Genomic DNA, 21,834 nt, shown 5'->3' with positions numbered 1-21,834 from the left:
CTGAAGATGTTACAAATCATGCTTTGTAATGTAAAGGGACTCAAGCGGGTTTTCTGAATTGGATTATTTCTAATTTGAGTCAGTCTGTTTTTCATATTTTGTATTGTTCCTGCATGTTACTAAATCTCTGCTTTGGCACAAATAAGCATGTGCTGAAACTGCGTTGAGGCACGTGGAAAATGTGACTTACGAGTGGACATTCACAGTCTTGCTACTTTTTGGGGGTTGTGGTGATTCATATGCAGAAACCCCCTGCAGGACTGAGTCAGAGTCAGATAGGCTCTGTGGCCTAAGAGGTCTTGCCACTGGACAGTTTTTCTGTTTCTTGTTGCTTGGGTTTTTTAAAAGTTTGCTACGAACCTGACTTTTCCTTCATGAAATCATTTTGGACGGTTAGAGGGCCGAGCCCAAGTCAAATGTCACCCTATACTGGCATGGTGACACATACACAGCTAGCTAGTGTGTATTTTCATATATTTGCCTCATGTAGCCAGAAAGATGAATCTTGTACATTCTTCACCGTAGAGACTTTAGCTTCCTAGACCGTGGTGATGACACAGTGAATGTGTTGTGAGCAGGTTGTGCCAGTATCATGAAGAGCAGGAGACAGTGGGGCTCAATAGAAGGAGCTCAGAATTTACACCATGGGTCTAGATTTGAGCCCTGCCTCCACCTAGCTAGGGCAGGGGCTGGTTAGTCAACCTCTTTGGAGTGTCAAGTTTGTTCGTCTGTTAAATGCGCATGGTAAAAAGAATGTCTGCTTCATGGAATTGTAAGTCTCAAATTAGAGAAAATATTTAAAAGTACTCTGTAAAGCTAGGAAATTCTGTACACACTTTTTTCTCATTATTGTATTTTCCTAAGTTAATGTGCCTGTTCTTTGCCCTGGAAGTGATAACACCCACACAAATAAACATTATATGCCTTGAGGAGTGTGCTGTTGAAACAGTCTGTGTTTGTAATGTCCGTTTGCCTCAAACTAAAAAAGAAGGAGTCATTTTATTTTTAAAAATTGAGTTAAAGGACCCCAAAATGAATAGATACAAGCCCATAATACTGGTTAGCATTAAACATTGGAATCAGGCTGCACTCCCGCAGCAGACATAATACAGTGTTCAGATGAGCCCCTGTTGCGTTCCATTAAGGAGCCCCCACTGGTTTAGGAACTATATGTGGTAACACATCTGGAGAAGCTTCAAACTGCTGAGTATCAGAATTCATTGCTTGATTGGAAGTGAAGTGATAACTTTATTTTTGCTGGTGGTCCAGTGGCTGTATCCTATAAAGTAGAAAGATTATCACCTGCTCTCTTGCTCCCCGTTCCTAATCCGTTCCTTAAGGACAGCCTCCGTCCCACCCCCTCCATCAAATGCTAGATGAGGAAGGTACTGCCCAACCTTTGAAGACTTTCTGATTTAATAGAGACTCAAAACAGATAATCAACTGACTTCTCTATGGAATCCTGGACAAGGTCAGTGCCGTAGGAGGAGTTCACATGGCTGGGAGTGCCTGGCTTTTGTGACCACTTCATAGCGTTCGGTCAGCACCCATGCATCATGCCTCATATTGGTTAAACTTATTTATGTGTGGTTTTCATTTCTGTGCCTAGATTGTAAACTACTTGAAGTCAGGGAAGGCACCTTGGTATTTCTTGTTCCCCCTCTCCATACCTTTTACCTAAGCCTCAAACAGTTTTTGTGGTTCAGATAGTCTGTCCGCAGCATCCAGGTTTAGCCCATACATTTAAGCCCTAACTTGTTTCTTTTCTTTTGTCTTGCAGTCGACCTGCCCCTGTTTTTCCCTCGAGACCAGCCGACTCTCACATTCCAGTCCGTCTATCATTTTACCAACAGTGGACAGCTTTATTCCCAGGCCCAAAAAAATTATCCATACAGCCCCAGATGGGATGGAAATGAAATGGCCAAAAGAGCAAAGTAAGTGAATCCACTGCTGTTTCCTACAAGTAAGAGCATTTTGTTTATCTAGGCCAGGGGTTGGCAAGCTGCTGCCTGCAGGCTAAATCCTATCCTGTGCCTGCTTTTGTAAATAAAGTTTTATTGAAACACAGCCACGCCCATTTCTTTACTTATTTTGTATGGCTGCTTTCATGCTACCGTGGCAGAGTGAGAAATTGCAACAGATCACACACGACCTGCAGAGCTAAAAATATTTGCTGTTTGGCCCTTTACAGAAAAAGTTTGCCAAGCCCTTATCTAGACTCATCAGGTAGATTGTTGTTGTTATTGTTGTTTTTAACAGGTTATAGGAGTTACCTGAAATCTACCAGTCTATTTAGATTAGAGAAAAAGTACTAGAGGAATTAGAGTTGTGGATAAATGGTGCTGATGGTGAAAACATTGGCAGCTACTTCATGTATATGTATTTTTTAATGGAGAATTTCAGCTGACAGTAAACAAATAGAATTTCTGCTTAGTGGTCAATACATGGGTCCAGTACCAAGTTTTTCATGTGGAGCTGTAACGTCTGTGAAGGAACAAACTGATTAATATACCTCATTGCATCTCTACAGCCATTGCCCAAAATAGGGCCTGTGTCTTCCTCGTCTGAATAAATGGCTACACAAATAGCTTGGAACTGTTGGAACCCGTACGGAAGTAGGCTGGGAATTTGATAGAGGTTGTAGTTCGCTAGAGTTTGGAGCTTAGTACTGCCCGTGAACCTATCTGTGGAAGGCGTTCACAAGTCCTGTGGGATAGGTAAATGTGCAAGTATGTTGGTGTTTTAGGGGTAGGACTTTAGTGTCTGGAACACCAGTCTTCATGAACCATGGCCTCCTAGATTGAAGCAACAGTGGATCAAAATCATAGTTTCCCAAAATAAGTTATGGTTGGAGTAGCAGGTGGTCATTACTTTATCAGTCTGAACCGCCCCACGGTCACGCCTGTGATCCCAGCTGAAGGATGACGAGATCCACAGAATCACAGATACGAAGGGTATTTATTAAATCCTCTTCATTCAGTCATTCGGTGTGCATTGAGCATCTCCCATGGTCCAGGCAATGAGCTCCGTGCTGGGGTAGAGTGATAAACACGTTGGAAGTTGTCCATGTCTTCCTGGAATTTATAGCCCAGCAGGAGAGATCAAAGCCTTTATCATACCAGACTTCTGACAGTTTTAAGTACTAACAAAACCTGGCCTGCCAGACCTAGAATGCTCTCGATTAGTAGGATTTCTTGCTCTTGCCTCCCCCTCCCCGGGACCTCTTTCGCTCCCAGGGGGCCTCCTGGCATCTCCTGTACTTTCTGTAGGTCCAAAACCTTCACTTAATCAGGATTGGGGCTCTGTTCAGTAATGACCGGCTGCTTCTGTAGTAGCACAGACCTTTCCACATTCATCTGTAGAATCCGGAAGTAGCATCTGAGACTTCAGTGTGCCCTTTCTCCCTGCATTTCCCCTTTTTATCCATGAGTTCCAAGTCTGAAATTCTATTTAAGGAAAACAACAGACATCTGCAAATGTACCTAATAACAATGATTAAGACTTACATATCTTGAAACAGACTTGAAAAAAAAGGGATTAAAAAATAAGTTTTATGTTTGGGGTATTGCAATTGTTTAATTTTCTGGGCTTTCCCTGTGTATATACAAGATCTGCCCTTAGAAGATGGGCTGTTATTTGTGGTATGTGCTGTGGAGTCTGAACCAGACATGTCCTTGTGGTTTCCATGGCAAAACTGTGTGTGTGCGTGCGTGTGTGTGCGTGTGTTTCTTAACTAGACATTTTAGCATGTATGAATTGAGTCTTTAAGGAGCTGCAGACCACAAGCCTGTGATTTCAGTATAGGAATATCGTAAGTGAAGCCTGTTTATCTTAACAGATTGGTTCAGAGTTGCAAGAGACATTTGCTTTATGTTAACACCAGTCTAAAGAAAACATCTGAAGTAAAGTTAAAAAAATCTGCTTTCTACTGTAGTGAAGATGGATTCATTTTAAATGTAATAAAAGAGAAAGCCAGCCGCTTGGGCTAGGAAGAAGAAATAGTTTAAAAGCTCTCTTCTGAAATTGAACCAACTAACTTCCCTGGGCTGTGTCAGAAAGCCAGGTAATGGATAAACACAATCAGAACTGTCCTGCAGGCAGGCTTGAGATTGGTGGAGAAGGTTGGAGAGAAAGGACAGAAAGAGAGAAAGGTCAACTGCAGCATTCCTTACACGCCCTGTTTCTTTGTCCTGTGAAAATATTGTATGTGCACAGTGCGTAAAAGGCTATAATTCACTTGGAGAGCTCTGCCCATGACATAAACACTCTCACGGTTTATGAACAGCAGTAGAGCCCTTTGAGTGGAGTCAGCTGTTTATTCCCTCCTCTAGAGCAAAATTCTAAACATGTGAACTCAGGAAGGACACTTTCTGGCACTGACCAGAGCTTTTCCTATGACATGTGCTTCTTGCTCATGGTTGTCCAGCAAATTCTGTCCTCACAAGTGAAATGCCCTCTACTGGGTGAGCACAGGCTTTGGGGTCACGCAAGCCCATGCCCAGCTCCTATCACAAGTTCTAATCCAATAAACTCTGTGGCCTTGGGCAGGGCTATTGACCTTTCTGAACTCGATCCTATAAAACAAGACTATACTCTTCGCTAGTGCATGGGCTTGAAATGAAGGGTCGGTGAATGGACCTTCTGCTTTGTCCCACAGTGCCTTTGCTCATGCCTCCCCCCCCCCCTTCCTGCCCCTTCAAATCCTTCAGCGTTCTTCCGTCCGATTTTCTCCATCCATGCCTACGTGCAGGCAGCTTCTTCCGCTCTTCCTCGTCTCAGTTGACAGTTGTCACGTACAGATCTTCCTCAGCTTATGAAAGGGTTATGTCCCTAGAAACCCATCATAAATTGAAAATATCAATTGTAATCTGAAAATGCATTTATTACGCCTAACCTCCCCAACATCATAGCTTAGCATAGCACTGCCTTAAATGTGCACAGGACACTTAACTTTAGCCACAGTGGGGCAAAATCACTTAACATAAAGCTTATTTCGTAACACAGTGTTGAATATCTCACATAATTTACTGAATAGTGTGCTGAAAGGGAAAGAAAGCATGGTTGAGGACAGAATGGTTGTAAGCATACCAGTTGTTCACCTTTGCGATTGCGCGGCGGACTGGGAGCTGCAGTCCCAGCATCTCGGGAATCCTGCCACGTATCACTAGCCCGGGAAGAGATCAAAATTCAAAATTCGAAAGTTCGGTTTCTACCGAATGCATGTTGCTTTTGCACCCTCGTAAAGTCAACAAATTAAGTGGAAGCGCTGTAAGCCAAGGACCGGGTGTGCTGCTTTGAAATCTCTTGTATTGTTCTTTTTCACATCTTTATGTTATTTCATTTCCTTAATCAGATTGTGAGTTCTTTGAAGGCAGGGGCTTTGCATATCTATCTTTTTAAAGGTATTTGTCGCAGTGTAATTTACAAAGATGAAGTGGACAGATTTCAGTATATCTTTTGATGGAGTTTTGACAAAGTTACCTTCTACCCTTTCCGGTTAGTTTCCTTATCCCCAGGACAGACACTGTCACATCTTAGCTTTTCATTTTCTAGATACTTCCTATAAATGGAATAATACAGATTGTACGCTTTTGTGTCTTTTGTAGTCAGCATAATTATTTTAGATTTATCTGTTCTAGTATTCCTTTTTTACTGCTGAGGAATTTCCATTACAGGAATATACCATAATTTATTAATGCATTCATCCGCTTATATATATTTAGGTTGTTTCCAGTTTGGGGACTTTATGAAATGAGCTGCTGAGTATGTTCTTATATGAGCCTTTTTATAGACATACAGTTTCAATTCTGTAAGTAAATAACTGGGAAGGGGGGGAGTATGTGTATGATTAACTTTATAAGAAACTGACAAATTTTTTCTGAAGTCTTTATACCAGCTTACACTTCCACTGGCCATATACAGGGCCTCATTTGTTCCATGTCCTCTCTGACACCTGGTATTGTCAGTCTTTTAATTTTAGCTGTTCCAGAAGGGATGAAATGAGATCTCATTGTGTTTTTTAATCTTAATTTCTTGATGATTAATGATGTTGATCATCTTTTCATGTGCTTATTGGTATATCTTCTTTTAAGAAGTATTTGTCCAAATTTTGCCTATTTTTAATTAGGTTGTTGATTTTTTTATCATTGAGTTTTAAGATTTAAGTATTTATATACTTGTCAGATTTATGCATTACAAGTATTTTCTCTGAATCTGTGACTTGCCTTTTCATTTTCTTAACGGTGTCTTTTGATGAGCAAAAAATTTTTATTTTTAATGAAATTGATTTTATTAGTGTTTTCTTTTTATGTTAATGCTTTTTGTAGCCTTATAATTATTTGCCTACCACAAGGTCATAAAGAGAGTCTTCTAAGTTTGTTTGTTTGTTTTACGAGCTTTCATTTTGGTTTGACGTTTTAGGTCTCTGATCCATCTCAAATTAATTTTTGTGTACGGTATGAGATGGCCGCTGAAGTTAATTGTTTACATATATCCAGGTATGCCAGCAACATGTGTTGAAAAAAGTTTTTCTTTCTCTGTTGAATTACCTTCATGCTTTTGTCAGAATAAATTGACTGTATATGAGTGGGTCTATTTCTGGATACTCTGTTCTGTTTCATTGGTCTATTTTTCTGTTGGTATGCTAAGCCCAATATTTCTTAAAATCAGGAAATGTAAATTCTTCAACTTTGTTCTTTTTGAAGATTGTCTTGGCTATTCTGGGTGTTTTGCATTTCCATATAAATTTTAGAATTAGTTTGTCAATTCCAACTCCAACTTCCCCTCAAAAAAAAAAAAAAAAAAGCCCACTGAGATTTTGGTTGGCATTAAATCTATAGATCAACAAGGGGGAAAATTGACATTTTAACAATATTGAATCTTCGAATCAATGAACAGCGTTTTATTTAGGTCTTCTTTAATTTCTCTGAGAAGTGTTTTGAGATTTCAGTGTGCAAGTCGTGCATTTTTAAGGTGGTTTTGCTTTTATTATAAATGATAGTTTTTTAGATTTTATTTTCAACTTGTTGCTGGTATATGGGAATACAAATGATTTTTCTGTATTGATCTGGTGCCCTTTGACATTGCTAAGTTCATGATTACTACTCCATTCTAGTAGCTTTTTTGTAGTTTTCTTAGCGTTTTTTCCATAAACAGTCATATCATCTGTTAACGGCTTTTTTATTTCCATCTTTATTATTTTTGTGTTTTTAAATTTCTTTTTCTTACCTGCTTGCACTGGCTTGGACCTCCAGTATAATGTTGTACACGGTGGTAAGAGCAGACATCTTGCCTTATGTGTCCACATTAAGGTTGAGGTTAGCAGTAGGTTTTACACAGATGTCTCTATCACATTGAAGAAGTTCTCTTATATGCCCACTTTGCTAAGAGTTTCTGTCATGAATGGGTGTCGAATTCTGTAGAATGCTTTTTCTGTATCTATTGGCCTGATCCTATGGTTTTGCTTTATTCTATTAAAGTGGTGAATTACGTTAATTAGTTTTTGAGTATTGGACCAACCTTGCATTCCAGGAATAAATAAACCTCTTCAGTCATGATGTGTATCCTTTATATTATTAGATTTGATTTACTGATGTTGTGTTAAGATGTTTGTATTTTCACACTTATTTTAATGAGTGATATTGGTCTGAGATTTCTTGTGTTATCCTGTCAGATTTTGATAAACACACCATGCTGGCTTCATACAGGAAAATTTTCCTTCCACCTCTGTTTCTGAGTTTATGTAGGTTCAGCAGTATTTTTTTTATGTTCAGTGGAGTTTTATTTATGGAAAGAAATTCAAAGAAATCATTACTAAATATAGGGATACTCATCATTTTTTCTTGTGTTAGTTTTAGCAAGTTGTGTTTTTTTAAGCAAGTTATCCCGTCTAAGTTGTTGAGTTGACTGGTGCAAGATTGTTTATAATATACCCTCGTTTTCCTTTTAATATCTGTGGGCTATAGTGATATAACTTCTTTCATTCCTTATAGTGAAAGTTTCTGTTTTTTTGTCCCCTCCTTCCCTTAAAACAGTCTAGCTAGGGGTTTATCAGTTTTACTTATCTTTCCAAAGAAAGTTATTTATGTTTTTAGTTTATGGTTTTATCTTTATTATTTCCTTCCTTCTTTTTGTTTTTAGTTTAATTTGTTCTTCTTTTTCAAGCCTCTTAGAATGGAAGCTTAGGTTATTGATTTTAATCCCTTCTTGTTTAATATAAGCCTTTAAAGCTACAAATTTCTCTCTAAGGTTTACATTAGCTGCATCCCACAAATTTTGATACATTTTTTGTTACTTTGTTAGAAATATTTTCTAATTTCTCTTGTGAATTCTTTTTGAACCATGCATTGTTTATAATTACGCTACTTGAATTTCAAGTGTTTGGGGATTTTTCTAGATATTTTACTGATTTCTAATTTACTTCTGTTTTGGTTGGAGATCATAATCGGTAAGATTTCAAGCCTTTGAAATCTATTGAGATTTGTATTGTGGCACAGTATGGTCTATCTTGGTAAATAGTCCATGTGAACTTGAAAAGAATGTGTGTCCTACATTTTCAAGGTGTGGTATTATATATACATATTAATTAAGTCAAATTATTTCTTACTGTTATGCAAAACTTCTGTATCCTTACTGTTACTTTTTTGTGTTTATTATATCAGATTTTGAAAGGAAGTGTTAAAATTTCCACCTGTGGTTTTGGATCTGTTTATTTCTCCTTTTAGTTCTGTCCATTCTTGCTTTTCGGATTTGGAGTTTTGTTACTTAGGTACATACATATTCAGAATTATTGTATCTTGGTAAATTAGCCTTTTGATCATTATAAAATGATTATCTCTATTTCTGGTAACTCTCCTTGACTTGAAGTCTTGCTTTGTCTGATATTAATATAGTTGTACCAGCTTTCTTATACTTATTTTTTGCAGGGTTTATCTTTGTTCATCCTTTTTCTTTCATCCTGTGTCTTTATATTTCAAGGAAACCTTTTGTAGGTTGATTTTCTTTAAATCTAGTCTGATAATCTCTGCCTTTTAATTAGAGTATTTGGTTTATTTACATTTTTATGTAAGTAGTGAACTGATTGAGTTTAAGTCTACCATCTTACTGTTTGTTATTTAATTTCATTTTTATGTTTGTTTTTTGTATTCCTTTGTTCCTCCCTTCCAAATATTCCTTTTTATTTTTTAGTGTAACGTTCTTTCTCCTGTTGTCCTTTTAGCTACAGCTCTTTGTGTCATATTTGAGTTATTAATATGGTAAAATACATCCTTAATTTATCATTGTCTACCATGTATTAATATCTTAATACTGCAAATACAGTGTAAAAACCTAAAACACTCTTAATTCTCTTTATACTTTCTACTGTCCTTTGTGCTATTAGATGCAAATGTTTCACTTCTACCTATTTTGTGAATCCCATAATACATTGTTATTACTTTGGCTTTTAATAGTGAACTGACTTTTAAAGAATTAAGAAGAGAAAAATCACATTCCACTTTATTCTGTAATTCCCAAAGAAAGGACAAGGAGACTCATTTCCTCCCCAAAAAGCCCCACTAATTTTTAAATGTCTTCCTTGGAACAAGCCATCAGAAAACCATATCCACCCTATATGCAGAAGACATTGAGACTTGAAGTCATCAAGAAAAGAAAGCTCTGCCTGCATGATAGCCAGGCATCGTCGTCTGCCCTGTGCACGTCACCATTTCCAGTGCACTCTCGCACACTTTCATGGGATCATCACTGCAGCCCCGGGTGGGGTACAGTGTAGAAATCCTCATTGCCCTCCATGCAGATAAAGAAACTGTGGCTCAGAGTGATTAAGTGACTTTCCTAAGGGCACACAGATAACTTCTAGTAGTCAGGGCACAACACAGGGCCTCTGACTTTCTGCACATCTGTCCGCAGGCAAGCAGATGCAGTTCCCCATTCTCTTTACCACTTGTCTGAACCTCCCTCCTCAGAGGCCTGACACTTGGATAACATAAATACAGAGAGGAAATGCATGTGGTAGTTAAGAGCACTGACCCTAAAGTCAAGACAGCTGAGTTGAGACCTGTTTCTGCCACTCACTAGCTGTGTGACTTTGGGCAAATTCATAATCTCCCTGAGTCTGTCCCCTTCTCTGTTAAATAGTGAAGCTAGTTTTAGAGGGTTATTATGAGTATCAAATGGTGTGTATGGCTTTCTATTGTCACTTTTAAAGACTTTTTGAGAGAGAGAGAGAGAGCACGCGCGCGGGCATGTGCACGGATGGGGGGAGGGGCAGAGGAAGAAGGAAAACCAGACGCCCTGCTGAGTCGGGAGCCCAATGTGGGACTTGATCCCAACACCCCAGGATCATGACCTGAGCCAAAGGCAGATGCTTAACCTACTGATCCACCCAGGTGCCCCGGTTTTCTATTGTTATTTTCTATTGTTAATTAACAGACTACCACACACTTAACAGCTTAAAACAGCACAGATTGGGAGTCCAGGACAACTTTCCTGCGTCTCCGTGCAGGGTCCCAAACAACTAAAGATGTTGACTGGGGTTGCTCTCTCATCTGAGGCCCAGCCCGGGGCCTCTTCCGCTTAAGCTCATTCAGGTTGTTGGCAGAGTTTGGTTCCTTGTGACTGTAGGACTGAGGTACTGGTTTCCTTCCTGGATGTCGGGGTGGGGGGGGGGCTGTTTCCTGCCTCGTGGCCCCTCCAGCATCAAGCCAGCAGTGGCACATCAAATCCTCCTGTGTCTAATCTCTGACTTTGGTGTCACTGACTTCTAGACTCAGATTTAAAGGGCTCACTTGATTAGGTCAGGCCTACCGTTAATCTCCCTTTCTTAAAGTCATCTGTTCCATGTAACATAACAATCCCAATTATAGAAATGAAATCCACCATTTTCACAGGCCTGGGTTTTGGGTGAGGAATCTCAGGGGCCATCTTAGAATTGTGCTTGCCACACAGAGTCATTTGTCCAGTGTGGGGTCTGGCATGTTGCAAGCAGTCAGTCAGTCATTGTTCACCGTCATCGTCACTATCCCTGGAGGGAAAAAGAGTTTGAGTTAAAGGATAGCAGAGTCAGCATTGCACCCAACTAAACAGTCCCCTAACTTCAGTGACCTGGCCAGAGATTCTTGGGTTCTGGCCTGCCCCATCCGTGGCCACTGTCACCTGGAGTTGTGTCTTCTTGGTGCCAGCCCAGCCGGCTTAGAAAGTTGGAAAAATCCATCCTTCCATTGTTTCGTCTACATAAGCCAGCTACCAACTTTGAAAAACATCTGAACTTACTAGTTACCTCCCTTGGCATCTTGTATAGCTTGAGATCTGTCTGGATGAATGGATCAGATGATTTTTTTTTGTAATCCTTCCTAGTCTGATAAATCTGTGAATAGATGGAGTGGGTTTTCCATGAGTTTCATTGTGTGAAACATCAGCTTGAGCCTAGAGGCCTAAGTAGTTTCTTAGAATAGGATTTAACCCCAAACCACCCCTGCAATGGTTTGTCACAAATTCAATCCATTATATAAATGGAATCACTTGAAGAACATTTCAAAAAATAGCTTCTCAGTCAACACATGGGAGTAATTCATGAACCTCCTAAAACCATTTGTTGTTTCCCTTCTTGCCTCAAGGTCAGAGAGAGATGTTATTTTCTTATTTAGAACCTATCCAGACGCTCCCAGAGCAGTCCGTAATTCCCCGTATGTTCTTCGCCGCGCACGCTTTTATTGTTTGTCATCCAGTTGTCTTTGGAGAATAATTTCCTCTTTCAAGAGTTTTTTTTAAAAAATTATCTGCATTCTGGACTATTTCAATTATCTTTCATTGTTAATACCTTGGTATCCCAAAGACACTGTTTTCTCCAAATTTGTCATTAGCTGCCAAATGCTTCAATCCAGGCTTATGTATTAGCCCTCTGAAGAAAACAGATAAAAACAGATCTCCTCTCCTAGATTCCAGAGAAGGGGGTTAGATGTCCCCCCCTGATTTGCTCCCCATCCCCACCCTTACTGTGGCTCCGAGGCCCCTCTGGGTCCCTCAGATACTGTGGAGCACAGCGTGGAAATCCCATTTCGAAAAGGGTAGTTCACAGTGTGGTCACAGGAGCCCTGAGGGCCGAGGATTCTTTGGGACTGGGGGGGGCTGTGGAAGAGGTGTTTATGGAGCGTAAGTGGTTATAATGTGAGCCTGTGTATGTGTTTGTCTCTCCGGAACTCAGTCACTCACTCCCTTGCTGCCTCGTTGGTAGCTCCTTCAGGCAGCTCACACTGTGCCCTGTTCCTGTTGAGATTTCCTTGCAGAGTCCGGCCTCCCTCTGCGGCCCCCGCGCTCGGTCAGCTGGCTAGAGGGACATCCTGACATGTGTGAACCTATCAGTGTTACAGAAAGCCCTGACAGGGACTTTGCCACCCTCTCTCTCTCTCTCTGGACCACTACCTCCCCCTCTCCCCCCCACCTCCCTGGCCCCCATCCAGTCACCCATTTATAGTGATATTTCTGGAACCCTCTACCCTCTGCACCCAAGCATTAGGGAGATGTCCGGGAAGGTAAGAATTGTGGCCAGCTGTGATTGCTCGCCCCCAGGTAGCCCCTCTGCGAGAGGGGGCAGCTACAGAACTGAGCCACTCTGGGCCAGAAGAGTCCTTGGCAGAAGGGAAGGCACTGAGGGAGGCAAAGCCACCAGATTCGGGCTCCCAGGAAGCTGTGCCCCAGTGATAGAACCAACAGTTCCAATGCTGCTATGATTCATGGGTTTTCTTTATAATTTTATTTTACCTTAAGTTCCCTAGGAAGAATTCCCTTTAAAAAAAAAATCCCAACCTCATATTAGCTGTACTCCCTTCTGGAGAGAAGAGGAAATTTTCTGGCCCAGCCAGCACAACTTGGGCGATCAGGGTACCCCAGGAGGACGGGAACAGAACCACGATGGAACTGGGGAAGGCCAAGGTCACCCAAGCCTTCCCCTCACCCCCATGCCCTGGGTTCCTGCGTGGGCAAGTGCGCCTGTCCCTCCCGGGGTTTAGAACTATAGAAGCTGTGAAGAGAAAAGTAAAGCAAATAAATAACATGGAACGATTGGGCCCTTGAACTCTCCAAGAGAATCATTTTGAAAAGTATCTTCAAGGGATTTGGTTTGTTTTTCCTTTCAGAACAGAGAGCAACTGAGATGGGGAGGAATCCAGCTTTGCTGCCGTCCAGGCATCCTCTCCAAATTGCGTAGGTCAGAGAGAACATGTTATTTATTAGAACCTGACATCTGTTGCTGTGAAACGATAAGCTCCCTTAAAAAGCCTGGCCATCCATTACTGCTAATACAGCCCTCATCCCGAGAGAGCTGCTTACCATCCTTCCAGCCCACACCGACCAGGCCGTACCAGGCACAGAGCGTTTACAGCCCCACTCAGCCTTCTCACTCCCCTTGGGCAGGACCCCCCAGACCCTCCTTTATAGGTGCTGCGTCTGTGTCCCTGGCTTCTTTCGATTCCACTCTTTGGCCTTTCCGAGGTCTGCTTTAAGGACTGAACCTCACGCCCCCTTCCCCATCCAACCTGCCCTCCTGCTTTCTCAGCGGGAAACAGGGTGAGGGTTTACTTTTACTCATGTAAGCCAGAAGAAACCACACATGAAAAGAGTAGCTGGGAAATCAATACATCTTTGTTGTGGAAATGAACTGAGTTGTACCCTTGTAAAGCTACCAAGCGCTCCGGGGAGGGTTCTGATGATCCCTCCCAGCCACTGTGAAAATGTGATAACCAAATACAGCTACTTCCTCGTTTGTGAGTTAGGGTCATTTATTCTCTTTCTTGGAAAAATAGGCAGATGTCTTATAGAGCCAAAAGGCTAGGGGAATTGGTTTGGGATTTTTATAGCACACCAAAGTAGAAACATACATTTATCAATGGAATCAGAGTTGCCTTTGAGCTGTTGGAAGAAGAAACGTAACGGTAAGTGAACACAATGCAAAGAATAGTGCCTGGGGGTTAGGAGACCTTGGTCTCATCCAGGCACGACTACTAATGCACATGTGATCTTGGGAAAGAAACTTCACCTCGGGCCTAGTGCCCTCATCTAAAAGCACTGGGCTAGTAGCTGATGGTCACTAAGTTCCTGTACATTTTGGAGATTTTAAGTGAAAATTGTGTGTAAGGTAACTCAGCATGCTTTTTTATTCATGTTGAGAAAATTCCATCTCTGTTGCCAGAGGTCAGACGCAAATTGAAAACATTACTAAATGGAGTTAAGTACGCTCTGTACGTGATGCTTTTCTGTACAACCCATATCTGGTATTTATAGAGCACTTCAGTTGCAGAACGTGCACACATATGCCCTGAACACACACCCAGTAAAATACTTCTAGATGTAATACATTTTCAGATGTCAAGTTAAAACAGCTTCTTGGGAATTAGGCTTCACTGTTCCGATGTACGTGTTGGTTTCTGACAGGTGCCGCCAGGGCTGCTCAGGGCTGTCACGTGTACTGTGGAGTCCAGCCAAGGCAGGAGGGCCAAGTTGCTTGTCTCTATCACTTCTCATTAAGGCATGAGTTCTAGAAAAAGGGAAGCAGCGAAGAACAGGCCCGTCCGTTCTGTGCACATCATTAATGACAAGCAGAGGCCTTGTTTCTTCAGAAATGGGATTCTGTCTTGTGTGTTGTCAGATCGTTTGGCATAGGGGGCACCTGTGAAAATGAACAAAATTCATGACTTGTTGAAATGTAGCTTTATAGAGGTGAGCAGAAATAAGGAGCAGATATCGGGGCAGTTACCTCTGCTTGGAGACCGTCAAAATAGCCAATAGCAGAGCTAAGTTGGGTGGCCGAGCAGAAGTGTAGGTGTGACAGTGGGGACCAGTCTCGGGACATGAAGCTTGGAAGGAGCCTTAGAAACCATCTAGTACAGTCAAGATCGAGTATAGTAAGCATTAACCATTGTGCTGGGGATTAAATGAAATAATTGGCATAAGACCCTTAGCACAGCAATTGGCATAGACTTGACATTCAATTCATCATTTTCATTTCCTGGAAAAACATGTTCAAGGCCATACAGTACCATGATTAGAACACTATGCCTTCTGCTCACTGGTCCAGGGTCCAACCCAAGCCACCTCTGACCTCCCACCTTTACTCTGCCTGTTTCCCGCTCCCTTGCTCGCAGGAGCGGTACAGGGAAATCAATGTCTGCATGCACACACCCATCCACCTTCCCGGTGTGTGGCCTGGCCGTCTTCCTGGTGGCTCACCTGGGAGGCTGAGGGCTGCTGTGGCCATGGGGGAAAGCCCAGGGTACTCTCGAGCAGAAATAGCTCTTCTGGGAGTATAGAGACCTGGCACTGAGTACCTTGAAGGGAAAGTAAACGTTCCTGAGGCCGAACTTATCACTAGAATCAGTGAGCAAAAGAAGAAGGGGGTGTCTTGATGGAGTGGGCCAAAGGATAGCCGCTGCTTCCCAGCCTCCAAACGAGCAGGAAGGCTGCACGTGGAGAAGAGAATGAAAAATTCCAGTGACTCTTATCTTCCCAGACAGACAGAACCCCTGGCACTTAGTCATGCCTAGTGGAAAATGGAAGCCAAGAAAGCAGAAGTGAGTCTGGAGTGCTCTAGGGTCGTCCTTGATCCAAAGTCACTTCTGAGGAGAACAAGTGCTTTGCCTCCTGGTGTACCCTGGCCCGTCGGGGCCAAGTTGCCAGGTAGAGATGCTGTGGCTGTCAGGAGAACAGGCTTCAGGGCAGCCATGATGGTAAGAATCAAGTGTAACGGTGGCTTCTGCAGTTAAGTTATTGCTGGTAATTCATTCAGCAGACATCTAAGGGTGATCTATACGATACACAGAGTATGCGCGAAGCACTAGGGACCACAGCCACCCAGTGAAGAGCCTCAGCTACACAGCCTGCTACGATACACAGAGTATGCGCGAAGCACTAGGGACCAAGCCACCCAGGGAAGAGCCCCAGCTACACAGCCTGCTACGATACACAGAGTATGCGCGAAGCACTAGGGACCACAGCCACCCAGGGAAGAGCCCCAGCTACACAGCCTGCTACGATACACAGAGTATGCGCGAAGCACTAGGGACCACAGCCACCCAGTGAAGAGCCCCAACTACACAGCCTGCTACGATACACAGAGTATGCGCGAAGCACTAGGGACCACAGCCACCCAGTGAAGAGCCCCAGCTACACAGCCTGCTACGATACACAGAGTATGCGCGAAGCACTAAGGACCACAGCCACCCAGTGAAGAGCCCCAGCTACACAGCCTGCTGATGGATTTGGGGACGGTCCATCACTGATCGACATTCCATTCTGACAATGGGGCCATCCGTGGTTTAACTACTTAGTGCACTGGGTATGAGTCAGAATTACAAAGTAGGGAGCTCTGTCGCTCTTCTAAAAATCGGAATCAAAATTTAGACCAAAATTTCTCATTATTGATCATTTTAGGGATCAGATAGTCTTTAAATGGTCATTATTCTAGTTGTCCAGAAAAGTGACATTTACAGGAACATATCTGTAAAGGCACGACTGTTGTTTTCTCAACAGAAATGACAGTGGATCCCCCAGTCTTTCCTGATCATCTGATTGGTGATGGTGATGGTGATGGTGATGGTAAATGTGTACCGAGTGCTTGTACCATACCAGCACAGCTCCAAATGCTTCGTAGATTCTCAATTCCTGTAATTCTCATAACAACTCTCTGAGATCAATACTGCCATTACACCTGTTTTACAGATTATGAAGCTGAGGCCCTACAAAGCAAAATGACTGGTCCAAGGTCACAGGGTAGCAGCATGGGAACGGAGAATATACCTCGGGTTTCCCGGCTCTTTGACTGCATTCTGCTCTTATACTGCCCCGCCTCTCTTCCCCCTTGATGGCCTGAGTTCTCCCAACTTGGCCAGGGAACTGAGCTCAGCATTCTGTTTAGAACTGCAGAGTCTCCAGGCTCTTGGCCTTGGTTGACACCCAGGTTCGGAGTGCCCCAAGATCGCCTTGCAGATATTTTGATTAGGCTCTCCCCAGATCACCGGCACCCTTCCATCCATCCATCCGTCCAGCCAGCAGATGTTTACTGCATTCAGAGTAGATATCAGGCACCATGATTAAGTGATGTGTGGGACCCCACCCTTGCCTTCAGTGAACGAGGGGTAGGGTGGAAATGCTACATGAATAGCTGTCTTCCAAGGCAGCAGCACGCGCCATGTGCAGGGGACACGCAGTCAGAGAAGAAATGAGATCTGTTACCCGAGATCGAGAAGGCTGACACTGGAGTATGGGCCAGATGCGATCGAGGGAGGATGTTCCTGCCACAGGGAAGAGAGCGCCCAGAGGCCAGGAAGCAGGAGGTTCTGGGAAGGCCAGGACGCCCTGAAGAGGGCCGCGGTAGAGGAGGCAGATAGCAGTTCTGCGGGGTGGAGGGGACGTGTGCTCTGAAATCAGACCAACCGGAATTCACACCCTCGTTCTGCCTCTGTATAGGAGTAGTTTGTTACCCCTGTAGACGTTGGTGTTCTCATCTGCATGTGACGGTAGCAGTCTTCTTTCACAGAGGATTGTGAATGTTCGATGGGAAACTGCTGGTGTACTGTTGGTGTTCGGCTAATGGTAACCGCGGTTCTTAACTGCCGCGCTAAGACATTTGACCTTTTCTTCTGTGGGCAATGAGGGTTTTCTTAAATTCATAAATTGCATATTGATACAGTGTTCTGCCTGGGAGTAGATGTATAAATCCTAATAGATCTTTCATAGCCTGGGAACCAGTCGCAAAGGCAGTAGAAACTAAGTTCTATGGTCACTTTGGCGGAACACTGTAAAGGAATGTTTGCCTTGGGTCCTTTCACCCCTTCTTTGCCCTTCAGTGCCCAGGGCTTTCAGAGACCAAATAATTTAGTTTCGGTAAATCCCATGCAATATTTAGGACACACTTATACTAACAAGTTACTTGTTGTTTATCTGACATTTAAATTTCACTGGGTATCCCGTACAGAGGGACAGCCCAAGAATCAGCTTTTGGAGGAAAGGGAACTCCCTGCTCTGCTAGGCTTCTCTCTTGGGCAACAGAAGCTCTGTGCAGCTGGCTTTAGGCAGTGCCTTCAAGTCACCTCCTGGGCAGAGATGTGAAATGCTGGGGGGTGTCCCTGGGTGTGTTTGGGGGTGGGAGTCAGGGTGATATGGGTTGTCTTGCACCAGTCTTCCCATATCCCCACCCTCTTTCTTCAGAAAAGAAACCCATTCCTGCACAGTTGGCAGAATGAAGACAGCCTCTGATAACTTGTCTCATGGAATAAATGCAAGCCCCCTTCCACAGAGTTTTTCCTCCAGGAGCAGTGCTGAAAGTGGGAACCTCAGCTGTCCCTTGTGGTGTGACTTGAGATGGCCGTAGCAGGCGTGATGGTAACTGACCGAATGCTCCCTGCTCTGGGGAGTCTGAGGACCAGAGCGTTGGAGCTGGAAGTCCAATCCAGCCGCGTCGCTTTGGAAGTGAGGCAAAGGAGACCCAAGAAAAGAAGCCCAAGGTCACACAACCATTCAGAATTTGAGTCTGAATTGAAGTCTGGGTCTACGACCCTAGGCTCTTCAATATTAATTTAGGGGGTCTGAAAACTCCCGGCACATTTGTCTAGTTGATTCTGAACGTTTTCCCTGGGTTACCTGGTAACAGTGGTCTCCAGACCTCCATCTGGCTGTGCGGCCTTTGGTGCCGCCATAGCCAGCTTTACGCCTGACTCACCCCCTCCTTGAGGCCAAGTTTGTTAAGCCCCTAAGAGCGAGATCACTACTGGTAGGGAGTGAATGCACTTTCTAAGACCAGCTTGATCTTGGCCCTCCCCGTTGGTGCCTCCTTGCTGATCTCTCTGCCCCACCCGACCCAAGTGCTCTGCAGTTGAGATGGAAAAATCCACCTTAGAGCAGATGGCTTTTAACCTCGGTTTCAGAGGCATAATTTGTCCACGTAACATGAGGTGAAAATTAAGACAACGCAGGGCGTAGGTTTGAGCCGCACAACGCCCCAGGGCTTAGGAGTGACTTTGACCTATTCCTCCCAGACCAGAATGATTATCCAGCTGCCAGAGAGTTCTTAGAGGAATCACTTGATTAAATGGTGTCACTGGTGAGGTGGTATTAGCCCTAAGACCGGCTTTATCTGCACACTCTGCAAGCAGACCTGGCCCTGCAGGCGGGGCTGGCCCACGTGGAGACCCGGAGCCGCGATCATGGGATCTTCCACTCTTTTCATTTTCTTCTTCTTGCCACAACCTGTCATGAGACCAAGAAAACTTGTTTTGAAAATGCCTGACAGCCAAAACAACCTGTTCTCAAGCCCTGGACGAGAGGGTTTGTCCTCTCTGACCATTTATGTACTGTTAGATGTTGGACTAGCTGCTGACTGGAAAAAATGAATTTGCTGTTTTCTTCTCGCATGGTTCACAGACAAGTGCCAGTGGCTTCACAGGACCTTGTTTCCGTTTTCTTCCCAGCCCTTCACCAGAGACCTAAGACTGGGCCGGAGTCTCATTGGTGAACCTTAGCAACATACACTTAGGAGGGTATAACCAGTGGTTACGTCTCGGCCAGCCGAGCTTGATATGTGGATTGTCTTTCCCAGTCCTATTAGACTCGAACCTGTGATTTTCCACTTGCATTTTGGGCCTCTCTGAAGTTAAACATGAGTGTCAGATTTCCAGTTACCCCAGAGGCCGGTTTGGCCTTCCATAGCCTGCTGCCGCATCTCTGTTCGTCCCCCCGCACCATGCAGGTCTCTGTTTTGGATGGTCTTGGATGGGTCCCGTGACTGTGAAGGAGTCACTTCACTCCTCCTCTGAAAATACCGGGGTTGGACTGGAATAAGAATGGGCAAACCACAGTCAGCTGCCTGTTTTTATAAATAAAGTTTTATTGGAACCCAGCCACACCTGTTCATTCACATATCGTCCTGGGCTGCTATCACTCAACGGCAGAGTCAAACTGTAGAGATAGAAACTAAGTATCATCTGGCCCTTTCCAGAAAGAGTTCACTGATCCCTGGACTAGATGATCTTTAGGATTTTCAGATCCAACTTTCTCTGACTTTTGAACTTGTGGCAGGCAGTTTTTTTATAGCAAGAGTTCCCGAGGTAACTAATAAGGGGCTTAACTCTCTCCTCCCTGTAGCAGTAACGACACAAAGCATGCTTTGAGATGGTTGAAATCTGCAGAGGATGGGGACTTATTCTGCTGTTTTTATGGTTTATTTTGCTACATGTCTGTGTTTATTGGCCTGCTGGCTCTGGCATCCATGGTGTTCACCAGTTTTGGAAAAAAGACACCCCGGCTGTGCGGGTCTGACTGCATTCAGTGGCATGGTTCAAGGTGGGACACCATCTGTACCCCCACGGAAGAGAACACCGATTTGTTGGCTCGATCGCCGTGGCAGTTAAAGGGGGCCAGATGCTGCCTTATGAACCTGTGTGGCTGTCCACACCCACCACACCCCTGTTCTGTCTGTGTTTGTCCCTGAGTCTGAGCAGTGGGATGGGGCAGGAGTAGCCCAGAGTGCTGGGGTTGGTTGGTCGCTGCAGTCAGAAAAATAGAAGCAGGTCCTTAAGATGCCTTTAAAAATTCAGAGACTAGGAAAGAACTAATCTCTTTCATCTTCTTCCCCCAATCCAAACAAGACTCTAATTTATAAAGTTTGTGTCCTAGTGACATGGATCCCCTGTGCATGTTCCAGATGCATAATAGAGAATCCAAAGTACAGATGAATGGTCCCCTCTACTCAGGGCCACTCTGGTCTATAAAGAACTTTTGTGCTAACTAGAAAAGGTGCCCCCTTTGGGTTGGTGCAGAGCAGAGTTCAACTAATAGCTTTGGGTATTAAAAAAAAAAGAAAAAGAAAAAAAGAAACCTGTCTGTTTCTGTGGGGCACATAGGGCTGGGAGAGCACCCAGCTTAGCGGGTAGAGCGGGGGCGATCTTTGGGCCCCTACTTGCTCCCTTGGCCGATGCCCTTGTGCGGAATAGAAGCTACGTTCCCAACTGTATCAGCCATGCTGACACCTGGTATCTTGGAAGTCTGTGGGGCCTTCTCACAGGGGCCCCACATTAACACTGCTTGGCCTTGGTTTCTGAGACCACGGCAGCCCGTTTTTACCTGTCCCCTCCAGCAGGGCTGCGTGGCGGGGGTGGTCCAGCGTCTCAGGGTGGGAAGAGGGGTGCCCCACGGCCAGAAGCACGAAGACTTGGTCCCCTCCCATCAGGCACCATAGACCTTGACCTACTTTAGGTGCTTGCCATGGAGAGCCCACGTCCTGGCGCTTTTTTGCCCACTTCTGACCTGGAACTGGCTCTCAGCTTCAGGAGTGCACACGATTTTCCAGAGGTCTGTCTCAGAGGTCAGATGTGAGCAGCACAAAGAAGTACGTTAAGAGGTCCAGGACAGACAAGCTCACAGTGGTGGGAGCTGACCTCACTCCCGAGGCATTGGGTTACACGTCGCCCGGTGTGTGCAGTGACGCCATTCCAGCGGGACACCCCTCCTCCGCAGGGCGTGTTGTCAGAGTGGTTTTCAGGAGGTGGTTTTGAACTCCCCGTGGGTGAGATGGCTTTGTGGGCAGATATGATTTCCAGCTCTCAGCTCACATTAGGAATTGTGTTTGGGCCAGCCGTGTGGGCAAATTTTGAAAGATTCCTACCCTACCCTTTTCATTTCGCATCTGGCCGTGCGTGGTTCCCAGCAGCTCGAGGCCAGACGATTGGGAAGAAGGAGAAGCCAGGAGCCCACAGTAGCCCAGGACTTAATATCTACTTCCTGTCCCCTTTCTTGGATCTGAAAAGCTACCGGGAACAAGAGGAAACGTAGTTTATTATTGTTTTGAGCCCC

General features: G+C 44.2%; 1 protein-coding gene across 1 annotated transcript in view; it reads left to right on the top strand.

The window, feature by feature from the left end:
- The window catches only part of BABAM2 (BRISC and BRCA1 A complex member 2), a 396,696-nt gene that overhangs the window by 360,421 nt on the left and 14,441 nt on the right, over positions 1-21,834 (top strand). Inside the window, exon 11 of the mRNA XM_026521231.4 lies at positions 1,781-1,934. Coding sequence (XP_026377016.1) covers positions 1,781-1,934 — 154 coding nt within the window. The remainder of the gene's footprint in view (positions 1-1,780; positions 1,935-21,834) is intronic.

Source organism: Ursus arctos, unplaced genomic scaffold (genome assembly GCF_023065955.2).
Source record: "Ursus arctos isolate Adak ecotype North America unplaced genomic scaffold, UrsArc2.0 scaffold_8, whole genome shotgun sequence".
In the NCBI taxonomy this organism is placed as follows: Eukaryota; Metazoa; Chordata; class Mammalia; order Carnivora; family Ursidae; genus Ursus; species Ursus arctos.
Note: the sequence above shows the minus strand (reverse complement) of the source record. Positions and strands in the feature narration are given on the sequence as shown.